The sequence below is a fragment of the Octodon degus genome, unplaced genomic scaffold, assembly GCF_000260255.1.
Source record: "Octodon degus isolate 3935 unplaced genomic scaffold, OctDeg1.0 scaffold00207, whole genome shotgun sequence".
Taxonomy (NCBI): domain Eukaryota; kingdom Metazoa; phylum Chordata; class Mammalia; order Rodentia; family Octodontidae; genus Octodon; species Octodon degus.
The window spans coordinates 3707817-3726236 of NW_004524783.1; the positions used below are offsets into that span (position 1 = coordinate 3707817).

An 18420-nucleotide genomic window follows, 5' to 3' on the forward strand; every position below is an offset into this window, starting at 1 on the left:
TGCCTATTTTTAAAAATATATTCTAATTTTTAAATGTTTTTTCATCATATTCTGTAGGGACTTAAAGTTCAACATATGAATACTTGATGAAAAATACATGTTCCATGTTATGCCTAAGATGTTTGATATGCAGACAGATAGTGAGGTTAAGCTTAACAACCTATGTTGTATGGTAATAACAATAAGCTTGTGTTCTGGATGGTTAACAACCTAAGTTTGCAGACACATATTAGAGAAAAAAGAGGGCCGGAAGGAAAGCCAACATTTTGGCCCTAGACTTCCAAGGTCAATTAAGACTCAGGACATGTGAGAACTTGTACTGTAACGTCACATAACTTGGTAGTGTCCCAAGTTTTCTGATCAAGGAGATTATGGGGCCAAAGAGGAAAGTGATCAATGATGTAGAGTGTGCCTAAGGAGAGTCACATGGAGAGAAAACATTCTCTCAGACTTTCACAGAGAGCACACTGGCCAAGCAATGGCCCTGACTCATCCACATGGTTGACACTGACAAACGTTCTACCATCTGAGGTACAGGATCTCAGGATAAATCCTGAGGGGATTTCACTGACCTTATCAGACCTAAAAGCTGCAAATCTTGTTGCATAGGTCCTGCTTTACCTTGGTCTTAAACATCCAGCAGAAAAGTATAAAAACGAAATATAAGAAGTAAAGCCATGCTGTTATGTTGAGCTGTAGAGGACTCAGGTCAACAATCTCTGACACTGCCAGCAAAGCGGAAGACCCAATACTATTATGGGTTACTGGACTCTTTTCAAATATTTTGCTGAGTTTACACACCTACAATATTCAAATAACCGAACTTAACAAAAAGGGGATATAGATGAATGTCCATTTTGTATCTGTGTATTCAAAGTGGTTACGATATAAATTAACATTCTCTTAATGAATGGAGGAATTTGTTCTAATGGTATCTGTAAATAGGATACCATGTCTGCATCTTGTACAGCAATTAACCACTTGGAAGAATGTATGCAATGTGTTAATTATTGAAACTGTCCTACCAGTTTGGTTTGAAACTCTTTCACTGCTATTTGTTTCTCAATAAAATTATGGAAAAAATTATACGCTGTAGTTTTGAGTTTGTTTGCTGTATTTCTGTTTATATTTGTTTTTCAAGATAAGATTTGGTCTTGTAATACAGTCAATGCTGGCCTTGAAATCCCTATGTAGCCCAGGTTGGTCTCAAGCTTTCAGCAGTACTCCTGCCTCAGCCTTCTGAATGCTGGGATCACAGGCTGGCTGTGCCATCATGCTTGGCTTTGATGACCCATCCTGCTTAACACTGTTTTGGTCACACTCTGGGAAGCTGAAGCAGAAGGATCACAGGTTTGAGCCCACCGTGGGACTAGTGAGATCCTGTCTCAAAACAAACTCGCGTTACAGCTCAATGCATTGGCTCTGGACTCAATCTCTAGTACCTCCAATAAAGTAGAAAAGAAAAATGGAAAGAAAAAAGAAAAAATCCTCTGTCTCATTTCCCAGCACTCCAATGTTGCCTTGAGAGGGACAACAGCTGCAAAAAAGAAAACCAACCTTCCTTTTTAAGTAGAAGGACTTTTCCATAAATTCAACAACTTATTTTTTAGTCTGCTATTTCATTTTCTTTGATTATAGGACACGGACTTGATGGGCAATCAAAATTAATTTTATAAAGATTTACATTTTATAATTCTGTGAACTTATATGATATCCAAATAGTTAATAATAATCCAAGTATAAAGCAAAAAAAGTAATGTGAGAAAATTTAAATTCTTTACCCTATTGAAGGTATATTTCTTAATATTTAAGAAAAATTTAACTGCTAAAAATGAGAACAATGGTCTGGTTCTTGAATATTTACTTTTAACCAAAACTGCATATATAATTTGTAACTTGTAATGGTCTCTTTCTTCATGCCAACCTAAAGACCTAAAGTTGCCCAAAACTTTAAAGAGGTTTGACTACTCCTACTTTTGGTACTTGGATCTCTACATTTCCCATTAAATCAGATTCTGAACTAAAGAGTCACTGCAGTAAGACTCTTCTTTTTCCTAATCCAAAGTAGAATGCTGTTTTGACCTAAGATGTATGTCACGGCTTAAAAGTGGAAATGCAAAATCCATTCAGAGACCAAAATCTATTCAGAGACCAAATAAATGACAGAGAAGAGTCAACTAGATCCAGATGTAGTGTTTTAGACCCAAGTGCTAGGAAATCAGTCTGAAGACATAACAACAACAGGCAAAATATACAAAAAATTAAATTTGGTGCATCATAGAGAAAGGAGGTTCTTCATAGCTTGCGTGAAATGAATGTACTATCTGCTCTGACTCAAAGCCACAGGCCTGCTTTGATTATCTCACAGGCTGGGTGCACAATGGCCAGCACAGCACAGCCCCTGGAAAACCTGCGTGGACTTCACGTGCCTCTGCAACGTTCACGGGACCATTCTCAAGCCAAGGTTCTGGGAGAAAAGAGTGAAACATGCCAGCAGGTGAGCACACAGCTTGCTTTGTAGTAGTGTCAGACACTCCTCATCCAACAGCAGAACCTTCATCTCGTTTTTTAAAAAAAATTAATTTTATTGGGAAACAAATATCAATGAGACAGTGTCACAATAGGTTAGTAGGACAGTTTCAATAATTAATATATTGCATATTGTTGTCTTCACAGTGGTTAATCATAGTACAAGATGCAGACATGATATCCTGCCCAAACACTATTAGTACAAATCTTTCTTCTCCCTGAATTAAGAGAAAGTAGCTGTATGTCTATCCTATTTTGCATTACAGATACAAAATGGTCCATCATTTATATCCCTTTTTTTGTTTAGTTTTGTCAGAGACGGGTATGCCATTTAAATATTGTACGTGTGTGAATTCAGTAAAATAATCCAATACAGTCCAGTAGTCCATATTAGTAGTGGGTTATCCTTAATATGTTGAGCTGTAAAAGGCTCGAGTCAACCACTTCAGAACCTTCATCTCTAAGGAAGGAAGGAAAACCTGCCCTAGGATGGCCATAGTAACAGCAACCCAGCCTAGGCCATATCCCTCCTGAAAGGTCCTGCACTGACAAAGTCACTTCCCCATGTCTCAGGGGGCCATCCGGAGAGGGAGGATGGCTCTTTCTTAGCAAACTTCTTATAGGTTTCCAAAGCAGATTTCTTTCAGCCATTCAGTTTCTTACTGAAAGCTACATCAGCACCACCTGGACCTTCACTGCCACCTCTACTGGGATTATCAGAAAAGGAAAACTACCATAGTGAATTGCAGCAGCAACCTAGTGACGTGCACCTGTGCATGTGCTCTATGGATTGCACTTAGGTTTGGCCTTTGTTGCTCCTGTATTTCAAGCCTTTGCAAAGTCTCCAATTGGGTTTCGGGGCTGAGAGAATTACCACTGTCACATGGACTACTGTCACTGATGCTGCGGCAGAAGTGGATGACAGTACTCTGTATGTCAACAGCAACTGTGCTCTTTACCAAGGCTTTGAAACCAGTGTTTTACAAGCGGTGCTGCAGAAGACAGCAAGGGGCCCCACCCATCACAGGTGGCTTCAGTCAGGTTGGCACTAAGCTGATTCACCTTGCCAGTGTCAGTTAGGGAAGAACCCCACCAGACCCCATTACACAGTGCCTAAGATCAGAGGCTGGCCAGGTTCACAGGCAGCAGGTAAGAGGGCCTTGATGAAATGTACAGGAAGCCAGCGCATGCGTAACTGAGAAAACAGAACCGAAACGAAGGTCTAAAGTCATGGGAAAACAGGCAGGCCTCAGGCACCTCGCCCTTCTGCTGCCTCAGCCTGCAGCAGCCACTACCACTACTGCAGGTTCACTACACGGGCTCACTCGAAAGTCCAACAGTACTTAGGTGACAGGGCATCCGAGAGGAAGTCACTGTCGCGAATTTAGTATGCTAAAAATCTGAGATGAGTGGCTTGTTAAAATGAGATATTGAAAATGACTGCTCTACAAGCTGTCTGTAAATGACAAGTCACCTCAGGAAGCTGCAGTCACTGCTTCCCTCTTGAGCAACCAACTGCAGCATACAACATGGACCCAAACTTAGCGAGCTGAAGCAGCAAGTGCTCACAAGGCAGAATGCGCCTGTCGCTAGAAATAAACAGGAGCAAGATGGGACAGGCCTAATTAAACATCAAAAAAGGTGCTTGTGCTCTAAAAAAGTATTGGGATGGTTTCCCACGGCAGACTTACAACATGGAAGACAAGAAATTGTGGACACTGCTTAAAAAAAAAAAAAACAGTATGAAAGGGGTAAAGAAGAGGAGGGGGAAAGGAGGCAGGGAAATGAAAAGTAAAAGGCAGACTCAGTCCCACTTCTGGACACTAGCACACCTACACAGCCCTGCATGCAGGTGGAGCGAAGCACAGCACAAGGCTCCGTATCAGATGTGTGCCCTGTAGCATGCCCACAGCGCTCTGGAGCAAGGGAAGGAAGTACTTCTCCACATGGGTCTGCAGGTCATCTGCACTGCAGCCCTCAATCCCCAAGGCACTCAAGGAGAACATTATCTCAGGGGGGAGAATATGAGAAGCTGGATTTTAAAACATTTGAAAAACAGTAATTTAGGGAAAAAAACAACCCACTTAATTGAAGCAGTTCTGCTGGAGACAATGAGGAAGTGGGACAGTGAGGGGTATCAGTGCCAGGCTGTCTACGGAAGCGGGAGTATGGGTAGGAGGTACGGAAGCCATACAGAATAGTTGGAAGACTAACCGAACAAATAAACTAGCATATTGAGGACAACAGAAGCCAGGCTTCTTGCTGCCTGAAAAGGGGAAAGACTGAAAAGAACCTTGTGGTACTATATTAGAAATGGAAGGACCAGTACCAGTATGCTTTTAAACGCAGAACAATACACCTAGATTTTGCAAGTTTTAGGTGTATAACATGGAATGACGGATGCATAAGTGGAGGGATAGACAATGGTTGAGGGGCTTGGAGGGACGGATGGATAGATGGGTGTGGGGCAGAAGGATGGGTGGTCAGATGAGTATGTGGGTGGGTGAATGACACGGTGAGTGCATGGCTGGGTGGATGGGTACACAGATGCAGTTGTGGACAGACTGATATGTGGATGATACACCTGATCCTGGGAGTGAGCAGGGAGACCACAACATAAGCCTAGAGCACGTTAGTACACCAGGAATCAAAGGAGTACTCAAAGGATACTATCAAAGGGACACAGAGAGGGGCTCCCACTAGCCATATCTAGACAATTCAGGCAATGAAATAGTATATCACACCATAATTCACTGAAGATAACAAGATTTCATAAGAAGCCAGGTGTGGTGGTGTATCCAATAATCCCAGCATGCAGGATGCCGAGGTAGGAGAATCACTGCAAATTCAAGGGCAGCTTGGGATCCATAGTGAGTTCAAGTCCAGCTAAAACTATACAGCAAGACCCTGTCTTAAAAAGAAAAAATCACAAAGAGGGAAAAAGGGAAGGCGTAGAAGAAAGAAATGCTTCTACCCTAAGATAGAAAGGCCACCTGCAAATAAAATATACAATAAATAACAGATATAGGTGACTATCAGCAGAATTATGGTGGTTATGAGCAGAATTCTCAGTGAAAGCTAAGGCTTGGAGAAGTCCAATGAGGAACAGAGATCAGGGTTACATCACTCTATCTGCCCACAAAATGTGTAGTAAAGAAAAAGTTTTAAAACTGTAGCTTCACTGGAGGAACTCTGTAGGCACCAAGCTGAAGAGTGGCCATGGTTCATCCCGACGGGGGTGGGAGGGCCTGCTGTTATGACACCCGGGGAGGAACACGAACTCACCAGGCCAGGATGGTCTGCGTGGCCCACGAGGCAGACCGAATGCACTTGGTGGGAGAGAATCAGGCTAAGAATGGAAGGCTGTAATTTTAAGTCTATCAAAGACATAATGGTAGGAGAGACTAAAGAACATCCCTTTAGGAAGGGGACTGAAGAGACACATTAACCAAATATATTGCATGCGGCTGGACAGCACCTGTGCCAGGAAACAGAAACAAGTATTCTCAGCAGAACTGGAACAATATGAATAGGGTCTGTGGATGAGACAGTCACTAGTCATGTTGAGAGAAAGGTAAGGAGAAAGAGAGGTAGAGCAAATTAAACACTATGTGCTGCAAATATGTACTTTAAAAAAAAAGTTCCTATATAAATGTCACCATAAAAAAAATAGAAAGTAAGGGCCTAACAAATGTGAGAGCTCTTTGTACTATTCTATCACTTTTCTGTAGGCTTAAATTTTAAATAAGGCAAAAATGTAAATTCTTTCAGTTATCTACTTTAAATTATTGTCTTACCTTTTTAGTTCTCTTGCAAACATGTACACAGGCTGAACTTTTCACTTGAGACCTCAGCCTAGGAGGCTCTTTACATCCCTTCGATTATTTGTATTAGTAGGAATTTAAACTGAATAAAACTGCACCATAGTAAATGTCAGTTTCTGTGTCAGGATGCCCTGTTTTTACTGAATGGAGTGGTAACAATCAGATACTGCACATGGCTCTAAGTGCCAAGGGTGACCAGCAGACTGAACCGCACAGCTCGCCTGCAAGGTGACACAGTGAGGTCAAGGTGCTTCTGATGCATGCTGTGCATTTTCTTATCTGGCTCCCTAAGCAAGGATGAGAACTGGCTCTTGCCTGCCATCTTGTGATGAGCACTACTCAAGTCTGTCTGGAAGCCACAAGGGCACGCAGACGGCTCACTAGGACCACAGGGCAAGCCAGAGAAAAGGATCCATGGAAGTACACGCGTAAAGCCTTCACTATATGACCAAGTAACAGGGTCACTAGCTTTTTACACTACAGGTCAAAATTAGATGATGCTTAGAGATGGTACACTAGGAAAAACAATCACACTAGGTGATTTTCAGAATTCACACAAACCTCATAAATGTGATAAAAATTAATGTAATAAAAATTAGCAATCTGTTCAATTTTTAGTTTCACCAAAAAAACAAAACAAACAAAAAACCCCTATTGTTATGTGCTTAGTTGCTTTTCTCTTGTTACTGAGACAAAATACCAGACACCCAAAGTTAAAAGAGGAAAGGCTCATTTAGCTCTCTTCATAGAGGCTTCAGCCCGTGATCAGCTCGCTCCAAGGCAGGGTGGCACATGGCAGAAAGGTGACTGTTCATGATGGTGGAAGGCGGCAAAAGCAAGGAGAGGGAAAGGATAAACTTCTTCTGGTCCCTTCTATTGGATGCAGGCCATCCACCCTCAGGCAGCGTAGCAGACACCCTTAATACATCACTGGACCATGAATAAGTCACAAACTCGAGATTTAGTCACTTCTGAAAAGCAGACCCCTTCCACGCATGAAGCTGTGGAGGGACATCTGGACACAAACCATAACATTATGTAAATAGTTCCTAATAAATTAGGCAACGAAATTAGCTAAGAAACATTGCATGAAAAATTTAAGAGACATAATACCGCTAACTAAAAAAAATTTTGCCAAAAAAATAGTGCTGGAGGAAGGGATCTTTTTTGAAAATTTAATTGCAGAAGCAAACAACTCTAGGCACCAACTTTCATGGGAAGAAGCAGTGCTGACCACATTCTGAAGCAAACAGAGCAGAGCTTCAAGTGCATTCAATTCACCTACAGATATGGAGGGGGGTCAAGAGGCCGAGGCCCAAGATCAGGGAGGGGGCAGCTGATGAGAGAAGCCCAACAATGGCCAGACTAGGATGTAAACGGCCAGTTCTTCCCTAAAACTCTGGCAAGTACATGGCTTGGTTCAGATCAAATGGTTGAGGCCAATTAAAGCCAATAAACATTTATTGAATGTTGCCTTTATGCCCAGCCATCTGCTAGGTACCATCAAATATTTTCTCACAGTAACTGTTGATATTTACATAGAATATGCCAGATGGAGCTATGAGGTCTATTCATTGCCCATCGTCCAGCTCTGCTCATGACCCACACACAGAAGTTCAAATACTGGATGACAGCACTGAGGTTTAACTTGATATCTAGAAGTCCTTTCTGGGCTTACAGCAGTTTTTTCCAGCTTCTACTGCTATAACCAAAAAGTGCTGCTGACTTACAACCTACAATGAGCCCTTACCTCAGAATAAGCAAGAGTGATGTGCTCGTAGATGCCTTGGTGGTGATGAATGGCGTCTTCCAGATCCTGCAGTTCGGAGGGAAGGTCCACCTCGCCGCAGGCTTTACACCATGAGTCCACATTGCTCATGTACTTGGAGGTTAAAAAAAAGAAAGGTTATTTCTATCAATGTGTCTCTGACACACCTCAGCCTCTCCTCCGGTGTTTTTACATGGTTTTGAAAATTAGGGTAGCTGTGCTGTGCATGGTGACACCTGGAAGGTGAGGCAGTGGATAGGTACAAGTTTGAGGCCAGCCTGGGCCAGATAAAATAGATCAAAGCCAGCCTGCACTACATGGCAAGACCCTGTTTCAAAAACAACAGAATTAGAGTAGATGAGGGAAGTTACTGGAATAAGAATATAACATAGCTGTATCTCCAGCTCAGATGGCACTGATGTGAATTTTCAAGTGTGATTCTTGGACTCCACCCCCAGTAGTTTGGATCTGGCAGGACTGGAGGGACCAGGCCCAGTAAATGTCAGGTTTGAGTTACCCAGGAGTCAGGGTGCGGCTCTGGAGCCACACTGCCCTGCTGTCTGTCGGGAGCACCCTGGCCAGCCTCCCAACTCACAGGTGAATTTCTATTTCTCCCTTTCTTCTAATTCCCTCCTTGTCCCACCCCTACAGAAAGGGGCTGTGCAGACATAGCAGCCTTATTTTCCTTTCACATGAAAATATCAATGGAAGGCACCAAGTATTATGGTTTGTGTTGAGTTGTTCCCCCAAAGCCTCATATAATTAGGGGACAGATGCAGCTGGAGGATCAATACGTGGCCTGAGACAGGGCCAGAGGACGGGGCAAGGCCCGAGGGGCGGGGCCCACAGTCGCAAACCATTACACTGGCTAGCTCATGCTTTCTCAGAGAGCTGGGGTGGGTCATCTTGGGCAAGGCAGCACCTCAGCCTCTCCTCTGGTGTCTTGAAACATCCAGTAACTGTGAGCTAAATAAACCTTTCCTTTCCTCATTTTGAGTGTTGGGTATTTGTCCCCGCAATGAGAGAAGAGTTAACTAAGACAGAATTTTTTTTTTAGAGAAGGAAAGGTTTATTTAGCTACTGGAGGTTTCATAGTTTAAAGCAGCCTGAATTACATAGCAAGACCTCAAGATACTGCCATCCTGCACTACAGCATCTGGAAGAGGGGCTGGGGTGCAGCCCTGTCCATCCTGGATGATCGGCTCCACACCTCCAAGAGAGGCCACCAGGCCTGGGGTGGGGGTGGGAGGTGCACATGCCATCTGTGTAAAGGTTCTCACCTCTCTGGCCCCATCCCTTAAGCCTCGGCTGCCCCTCAAGAGGCCACAACCCCATTACTTAAGTGATGCTTTGCGGGGACAACTAGATACAAACAGTAATGTCAAGGTATCTGAAATCTTTTACCTAAAATCATGAAAAGCAGCCAGCTGACTCTTCTACTCTTTTAAGAGGAAATTAACATCGGAATTAAGGGGAGATCACTTAAGCTGCTCAGCCGTGACCCTCAAGATGTCTCCAATTTGCATATAAACTAAAGAAGTCCAAGCTGCACAGCTGGCCTGGGTTGCTGACTGCAGTTCCAATTTTGCTTCAGTTTTCCCCACAGCTACCCACATCTTCAGACCTCATCAATAGCGGATAAATCACTGCCAAATTTCCTAGGGAGATGTTATCAGAATCCATCACAGTTAAGAGTCAAAGGCAAGCACAGAGGCCTAATTAAAGAAGCTAACTCAATTAAGCCAAATAGCTGTCAACACATTTCCCTGGGTTTTAACCTCTTTCACTCCAGTTCCTGGAGGAAAAGACTTTAGCAGGGAATGCAGAGGATTGTTGTTTCAAAACACAATACCTGGGAGCCAGACAGGAAAGCTGCTGTAATTCTCTTGAAATACAATGAGTGTAATCTCCTAGTTATTTATGGTATTTGTATGGTTTTAACATAGACAAGTGAACCAACAATTGTTTCTGAACATTCCTTTATCATTAATCCTGACTCAGAAAACTATCTGGATCCAAGTGCTGCTGCTTAACACCAGCTCATAAAGCATGAAGTGGCATCAGCACCGAGCACCACTAGGCACTGCGAGCGACAGGGAATGCTTCTACTGCCTTGTTTCATGGTCTCACCAGCATCTTCAAGGCAATGGCGGTAGCAATACAGTTATGCCTCTCCACCTCCCAAGTATTATATTCACGGCTACATAAGCGTATTTCTAAGCATTTCTTGGTTAGTGTTCCATGAATGTCAATTAGTTCAGGTTGGATGACTAATTATTCTTGAGTTCCACATCATCCTTCTTCCATTATTGCATTTAATGCCAATTATTAAATTATATAAGCTTTTTCCAAATACAAATTGACTGAAGTTAGCCACCATCATTAATAAATTATCAGCTCCAAGCCAGCAATTAATTTGCTCTTAGACAATGGCCACTGTCAAACACCCAAGCCAAGGAGTTAAGACACATGTTCCCAAAAGAAAGAAAAAGCTTCTGAATACTAATTGAACATGGTACAATTAAGTATTAGTTACATGGTATAGCACTTTACAACTTAATGGCAAGTGTCAGACCATAGATCACTCTACTAAGACCATATTCAACTCCAATTTTTGAAGCAACTGAAATTAGTTCAGGCCTGGACACAGTTAGACACAAATTCCATAAATAACAAAGCACAAATTTTTTTTTTTTTAGGAAAATCCTTCAGAATCCACTTGAAGGCTTAAAACTGACTTTTCAAGAATGAAACACAGGGCTGGGCAGATAGCTTGGTGGTCTAAGCACCTGCCTGGCAAGCACAAGGACCTGGGCTTGATTCCTGGTACCACATGCTGTGCTGGCTCAGGAACTCTGAGTGCATCACGCAGGCCACTGAATGGACACACAGAGAAGCTGGCCTGTGTGAGTAATGATCTTCCAAAGACATAAACTCAAAATCCCCTGTGCCCAACTTACAGTGAAGTGGTATAGGGACTATCTTGCCTAAGTAAAAGAACTATAAAACTTCCCCATCTCATTCAATCTATAAGCAGCTCTCTACAGTCCTACAGATTCCCTCAAGACCAACCAACCAGATTTCCATAAAGCTTCTGTCCCTGCTGCCAGATGACACAGGAAACTTTCTGAGACTAGAGCCATGGTAGTAGCTTCCACGGGTCAGTAAGCAGACGCAGCCCCGTGGTGGAGTGCCCCTGGTTCCATCTTTAGCACAGAACACAGGAAAGAAGGGACAGGTGAGAAGACAGATTCTGAGCCTGAGCAGAAAGAGGACCTTTTTTTTGAGTGGTACCAGGATGGCGACCTTGTTTAAGTGTTGCTGAACAGAAAGTAAAAGAATTTGGTCAGTCACTGTACAAAAAGCAGCAGATGGGAGGGGACACGATTTATATACATGGCCTTTAGAGGAAATGTTGTATAAATAACAGCTTGCTTTTTGTAAACATTCTTCCACTCCTTCCCATGGGCCAAGAAGGCATCTTCAACCTGAGAGCCCCTCGGCTTTCCTGCCTGGTCTGCCCAAAGCCAGGGTCCAGAGAAACAGCAGATTCACCCCACAAGCTTCTTACTCCACCCTGCCCTCACCTCCAGGGTAGAGCCTGGGCTGAGCACAGGTAACACAAAGGGGTGGGAATTTCCAGAAACATGAATTTTTAAAAGAATTTTTAGAATGACTTTTCTCTGGCAAAATGGAAACCAGCTGAAAAGTACACAGAGACATGAATTCACACTTCAGAAGTCTTTTCTTGCTTTTCTTTACACTTTTTGTTTTCAATTCCAAATAGCAATACTCCACTTTTCTTTTGGTTCCATCACCACCATCTCCCAGTGCTGCCCACCTCATCTACCCAAGGGAATCACAGGGTGGAAGAAGTTTTGCACTGTGAATCAACCTGAGAAACTTGGACAAGAAGATAAGCTCAGTTTCAACTAAGATATGCCAAAGACCACTCCAAATACCTTAGACTTACTTTCATTAACACATTATTCTTTTTGCAATTTTTAATCCCAATTCCTTCCTATTCAATGAGAATCTTGTTCTTACTACAAACAATGGGACCTGTGCTTTTAGTAAAAGCTTTCATGAAAAAATGTGTGTGTGTGTATTTATGTATAAATTGGGAAAAATTATATGTGTATTATTTGCTTTAGAAAGTTAAAAGGAAATATTGAGGCAGTATGCATATTATTTTCCTCTGAATTTTAAACCAGACTTAAATAAAACCATATAAATGATAATGACCATGTATGCCATGTTTATAGTAAATATTATCTTCAAATTTTTATGAAAAGTAAAATTTTGTAGGAATATTAATGTAAGGACAAAATTATCTGTTATCTTAGGAAATGAAAAACCTAGTCATGGACCTCAAGCAAAATTCCAGTCTTGAGAACACAGGCAAATCCCTCTCCACATACAGATGATTAGGGCATTAGACCACCATCTCCCTCTACTCCAGTGAGATTCATGGATGAAACACGATCTTACGTTAAAGAACTCTGTAAATGTTAAAGAACTATACAAAAACTAGTTGTTACTTTTTTGGGGTACTGCCAAAGTATAGAAAGCCTTTAAAGTCATGGCCAAGACAAAATAATCAGACCTATGGTTCACTTGGAAAGTGACCAGAATCTCTGACCAGAGTATTCTGAGGCAGTGGAAACATGTCCCTGTACTGTTACAGACCTACCAGCAACCTGTTACTGTTGAGCACATGAAATGTCAAACTTAATTTTTACTGAAATCTATTTTTAAAAATTATTTTATTCACCTTTAAGCAAATTCAATGGCCACATGTGATGAGGGCTATCACAGGAAATTATACAGTTCTGGATTACTGTTGTAGCAGTAGATCTGGAAAGGTTAAAGTATAGTAAAACAAACTCACTTTAATTCTCTAATTCTTTATATTTTGTAAAAATATAATGTGGCCAGGCATGCTGAAGCAGCGCCCCTATAATTCTAGCACTGGGAGTCTGAGGTGGAAGACTGACCTGGGTTCAAGGCCAGCCTCACTATGGGAAGTCTGTTAACATAAAAGGACCATCAAGGGGTTACCCACGCTGGACCCGGTAAGTGAAATTTGTAGGCCCCACACAACATCTTTGGGTAAGACCAACAGCACTGTCTTAATATGTTCGTATTTGCAAACTAATACTCTGATGCTGTGCCATCAATGGAGATGAGCAGATGAGAGAGAATTGTGGAGACTTCTTCATCTCTCTATGAGAGCTCATTCTCATGCAGTTTTAACCTCAGTGTTTAAATTAATGAAGTCATAAACAACACTAATACAAGAACACCCACAGAGATCATTGTGGCAGCTCAACCAAGAGCTCAGTCCTTACAGAAATGGCTGCTCTCATCATGCGAGGCCACTGACCACAGGATGCATTTCAGCACCAAGTCCACCAATCAAATTTAAATTTCTCGTGAAAGTTCTGGATGAGATTCAAACAGGTGGCTAAGAAGGAGGTCTAAAACTTGGAAGAGCTTCTGGACCTTTTCAGGTTGAGCTACGAAAATAGAATGAGCAGACACAGTAGGCAAAGTGTCTCAAAATAAGGAACAAAGTAGACTTGTTTGTGTGCTCTTCTGGGTACAGGAAACTACTTTAGTGGATGTGATTCCTTCCTGGCAGCAAAACTGAAAATAATCTTCTTTCTGTTCAGTGATGGAAAAGATACTCAACACATCTGAATTTAAGCTAAGGAAACAGCTGAAAAGAGGGCCGGCCAGACAGCTCAGTAGACTAAAGGGCCTGCTTCAGCAGAACGCCGTGGATGGGGCTCAATCCCCAGCCGTGCAGGCCCTGCCCTTGGGGTGCATTGAAAAGTGACTGAGACTGGGCGTGGTGGCACACACCTGTAATCCTAGTGCTTGGGAGGCTGAAAACAGGAGAATCGCTACGAGTCCAATCTACATAGTAAAACCGTGTACACCCTGTAGACCCTGTCCTAAATTCATTTTTAAAAAACGGAAACACCTGAAAAGGCATTCTAGTGCCCCCCCTACACACAAGGGTGTCCCGATGCAGGCTTCTAGCATCACTGGAGTCCAGACCACATTCTGTGCCCCATCCTCACCAGCAGGCTTTTGTCTCTAAACTCATAGTTAGTTTCTCTGGCCAGTCCCCATGCAGAGATGTCTGAGCATTGTCAGACTTTATACAGGATCTCGTGAAGTTCTCTTCATTTATTCATTCTTCTAGTGTAGTTCCCTTCAAACCATAAACTGCAGTGATTCAGTGTTATTCAAATAAAAACAACCACCTCTTTCAACTTTGCTACACATTTGAAATATTTAGTAGTAAAACATTTGGGGGAAGTGCCCCCACAGCACCCCATTTTTAAAGCAGGATGGATTGGCAGTTTATCTCCTAAGTTTATTGATCACCCTGAATCCCATCATGTTCATGAGTACACTTTGCATTGTGCTTCAGATTACCTGCCATTCATCTGAGCAGCTGGTCCTGCTTCAAATGCATTTGTATTATCTTAGCATACCTTTCCAGGGGCTCCCAGCCAACTCACACACATTCCAGTTCCATGAAGTTGTCACAGCCCACACTGTATGGTTATTAAAGATGACACATGCATGGACCACACAGCTTACTTTTTCAATCACAGTAACATCAATACTAATCAAAAGTAGCGCTACTGAATACAGCGATGATCAGAGGTGTCCAAGGAGTCATGCAGAGGTGCTTTTCATTCCACAGGAAATTCCTATTATCTTTTTTTAATGTTGTGTGTGCACTTGCACTTATCTTTTATCATACAATCAGCTAAATTTATACATAAGCAGAAAAACTTTACCAGTTAAACCTGAAAGTCCTCACTCACAACTTTATGACACCAAGACTTTCTTCTCCTTATATTCCATTAGCTTCCTCCCTTGCTTCACACTACAAAGGTTTCTAGAGTTGAGATCATTGCTAATTAGTACCTTGTGCAACATTCTGACTGCCTGGCCAAAGTCCTAGGCAAGCTGGGGCCTTTCTCTTAGCTTTACTGATGACTTCACTCTTCAAGACTGGATTTAGATAAAAGAAAAACTATTCCCTTCTTAGAAGCACCAGTGCAAATCTCCTCAAAATTATTGCACAGAAGGCTGCACTAGTAGTTTTCCTTTTAAATAAAGTGTCTGTTCTTACCAGATGAGTCTTCCTAGGCTAAGCTCCTCTACACACTGTGTACACCCTCAGAAGGCATTTCCCACGCCTTCCCTCACTCCAGTGAAGTGTGGGTCATGAGCAGCCCCCTTCCTGCTACTGCCCTAAGCAGGTAGGTCTGCTGGAGCTCATGCATGTGGGGAGTATTATGTGTCACCTCTTCAACAACACTCTGAAATAACAGTGAATGACGCCAACGTGAGGTCAGACTCCAGGCTGTATAATTTTACTGTTGTGAAAGGCACTACAAACTGCCTAACCCAAAGTCACTGCTGGCAGAGCCTCCTAGGACGAAGAGGCCAAAACCCTGGATCTGTCAGTTCCCTGCCCTGCAGCACAGCATGGACATGCACCCTAGGCCTGGAGAAGTGTGTGTACCTGGAGAAGGGGCATGCTGGGCAAAGGGCCTTTTGAAAATATGTTTCACTGATACAGTGAAAAGCTAAGACATCGCTGCCATCCCTGCCTCCAGGGGACAGTACACCGAGGAGCTGGGCACACATTTTGTGACCACTCTGGAAGTGCGGAGAGCACAACCCCGCCAGGGCCCTGAGCACCTGCATCTGTGCACATGCCTGGGGCAGGAGCGAAGGGCAGGCACTCTACCATGTGTGCCCAAAGCACACTGACAGAAGAGGCGGAGAGGGAGAAGAGTGGACAAACAGCAGCTCCTGCATGTTACATGGGTGAGCACCTGGAAAACTACAAATCCAAAACTTCAACTATACAAAAACATTTTGTTTTCAGAGCATTCTGGATTTCAGATTATCAGAATATAGATGCTAAACTAGTAAAGTCTATGCAGAAACTCCAAAATCTCACACTTCTGGTCCCAAGTACTTCAGACTAAGGGACAAAGAACTTGTTTACTATAAACAAATTAATAATATAAATTACCATAGTTTTATGACAAAATAATCTTGTCAAGCAGATTTTTTAATGCTATTTTATAAAAGAAAAAAATCTAAAGAACAGAGAGATTAAGTAACTTGTCTAAAGCTGCACAGCAGGAAATAAGACAGTCTGGCTTTAAACTCAAGGCTGAGGAGCTTCAGAGCTCACAGTTAGTACCTCACGGAGCTGCTGAGGAGCCCACATAGGTGCAGCAGATCTAAGTGCTATTCTGATCTATGTGTGGGCAGGGTTCCCGGCACTGACCTTTTCGGCCTTCTGGTGAAAAATGGAGGACATGTCCAGCAAGGTGCTGCGTTCATCCAGGGCTGCTGCGAATGCCTTCCATTCTTGCTCCAGCTGATTTGCAATCTGTTTAATCTGCTGAGAGGCATAGTGGCCAGATTCAACCAAGCGATTGGCTACCGACATGATGCGGTTTATATTTACATACACATTCTGCAAAAGACAGAAGCAGCAGGCTTGTTAGCAGAAGGCAGACGCAAGGTTCCTTTCGAAGAAACCCAGGTAGCACTTTCTAAAGCAGCTGACTGAAAGTATCCCTATTTTTAGCAAATGAATCACGTGGTAGGTAACAGATATAGCTGGTCTCTGGATTTCCATAAACCCTAAGCTTTGGTTCCAGTTTATATTTCTAAAACTGTAAAATTATAAATCAACTCGCTGTAAAGTACAAAGCCACTAAATGCAAAAGTGGGCGCACTCAAATACACTACGACTAACTTTGTGGCTTCCAAGATGGACAAGGAGCCAGATGGCAAGCCCGCTGACAAGCAGCCACGTAGAACTGAAGGAACCCGAGGTTTCAGTTTTTCAGCCAGAACCCAGAAACTGAAAAACATATACTTAGCAACCAAAGGCTATTTGTGTACAAACAAGCTCTTCTTTCTGCATAAGCCCAAGTCATCTTTTTGATGCCAACAGAAAATCTATGAATTGTCCCAGGAATATGAATTGAGGCAGAATCATCACAATGTTGTGTTCAAATATTAAGTGAAGCATTTCTATTCTGGTGAAGTTTGTATCTTCAAGCCCACCGGTTTAATGAAAAAGTATGCAGAGAAGGCTCATAAAAATAACCAAACAGAAAACTCCACTCTTTTTTCAAAACATGTTCTTGCCAGGACAGTTCTCTTTAAATACTCTCTAGATGCGATACCCAAGGCTGGGCAGGAGCACAGCTTCAACGGGTCCCATGCTGCTCTCTGTCACATATTTACTGTTTCTGAACACTGTCACCACACTGCTCCTCTCTGTGGATCCTCGAAAAGGCAGTTGTCCCTTTGGCGCTTCCTAACCTCCTGCTATCTAACCAGCCCCACTGTCCAAGTGCCCCATTTCCCTCCCTTCTTCCTCTGCCTTCCAGGGGCCCCTGTAGGCCACCTCCCTTTTCCCACAGGTGTCTACAGCCCACTCAGGTCAAGAGCCCCAAGACCCACTTGTCCACCCTTACTCTGCACCTTTTTCTGTTCATCATTCTCTATTTCTGACAGAAGTCAGAAGTTGGAGCAGCCACCCCACCCTGTAGAGAACACAGACTCCAGGCTGAGCTGTTTTTTGGGCTACAATCATCAACAGATCAAATATCCTGAGGAGGCAGGGAGAGGGAATACATTACAAGGCTGTGACAATCAGATCCAGGATCAGTAGGACTGAGTCTCACTGGCCTGGATTCTGGTATCACTAGTGTTCTTGAAGTTCAAAGCCATGTGTCCAGTCCTCCTGCCTATTCTTTCCCTCTCCCTTCCTTTTCTTTAAGCATAAGATGACACCCTGTACTACTCTATTCTTGTATCTCTGAATCTTTTTTTTTTTTTTTTTTTTGTACAGGTTCTTGCTATGCAGCTTGGAGCAGTGATCCTCCAGTTTCAGCCTCCCCAGCACTGGGATTATAGGTATGCACCACCACTCCCAGTCTCAGTCATTGGCTCAGCATGCCTGGGGGCAGACCTGTGTGGCATGTGGTGTCAGGGATCAAAGCTTGGTCCCTGTTCTTGCCTAAGCAGATGCTTAGTTTGCTGAGCTATCTCCCTGGCCCTATTTTGTATTCTTTAAAAAATAAAAAAGAAGAAATCAATCTTTTCATAATGTAAGATCACGTATATCTCTTTCTAAAATTGTTCAAGTTGATATTCTTCATCACCTAGAATTAAATTTTTGTATACTACAACATATAGAGTTGTAAAATTCATTCCAAATATTTATACATA

The 18420-nt window shown here is 42.7% G+C and overlaps 1 protein-coding gene across 14 annotated transcripts in view; it reads right to left on the reverse strand.

Annotated features, from left to right (window-relative positions):
* The window catches only part of Trio (trio Rho guanine nucleotide exchange factor), a 374802-nt gene that overhangs the window by 188270 nt on the left and 168112 nt on the right, over nucleotides 1-18420 (reverse strand). For all 14 annotated transcript variants that reach the window (XR_002818831.1, XM_004644739.1, XM_023704920.1 and 11 more), the window contains 2 exons: nucleotides 16457-16648; nucleotides 8104-8235 (listed from right to left, as the gene is read on the reverse strand). Coding sequence is in view for 13 of the 14 variants with exons in the window: in XM_004644739.1 (XP_004644796.1) it covers nucleotides 8104-8235; nucleotides 16457-16648 (324 nt within the window). In the remaining variant the exon portion in view is untranslated. The remainder of the gene's footprint in view (nucleotides 1-8103; nucleotides 8236-16456; nucleotides 16649-18420) is intronic.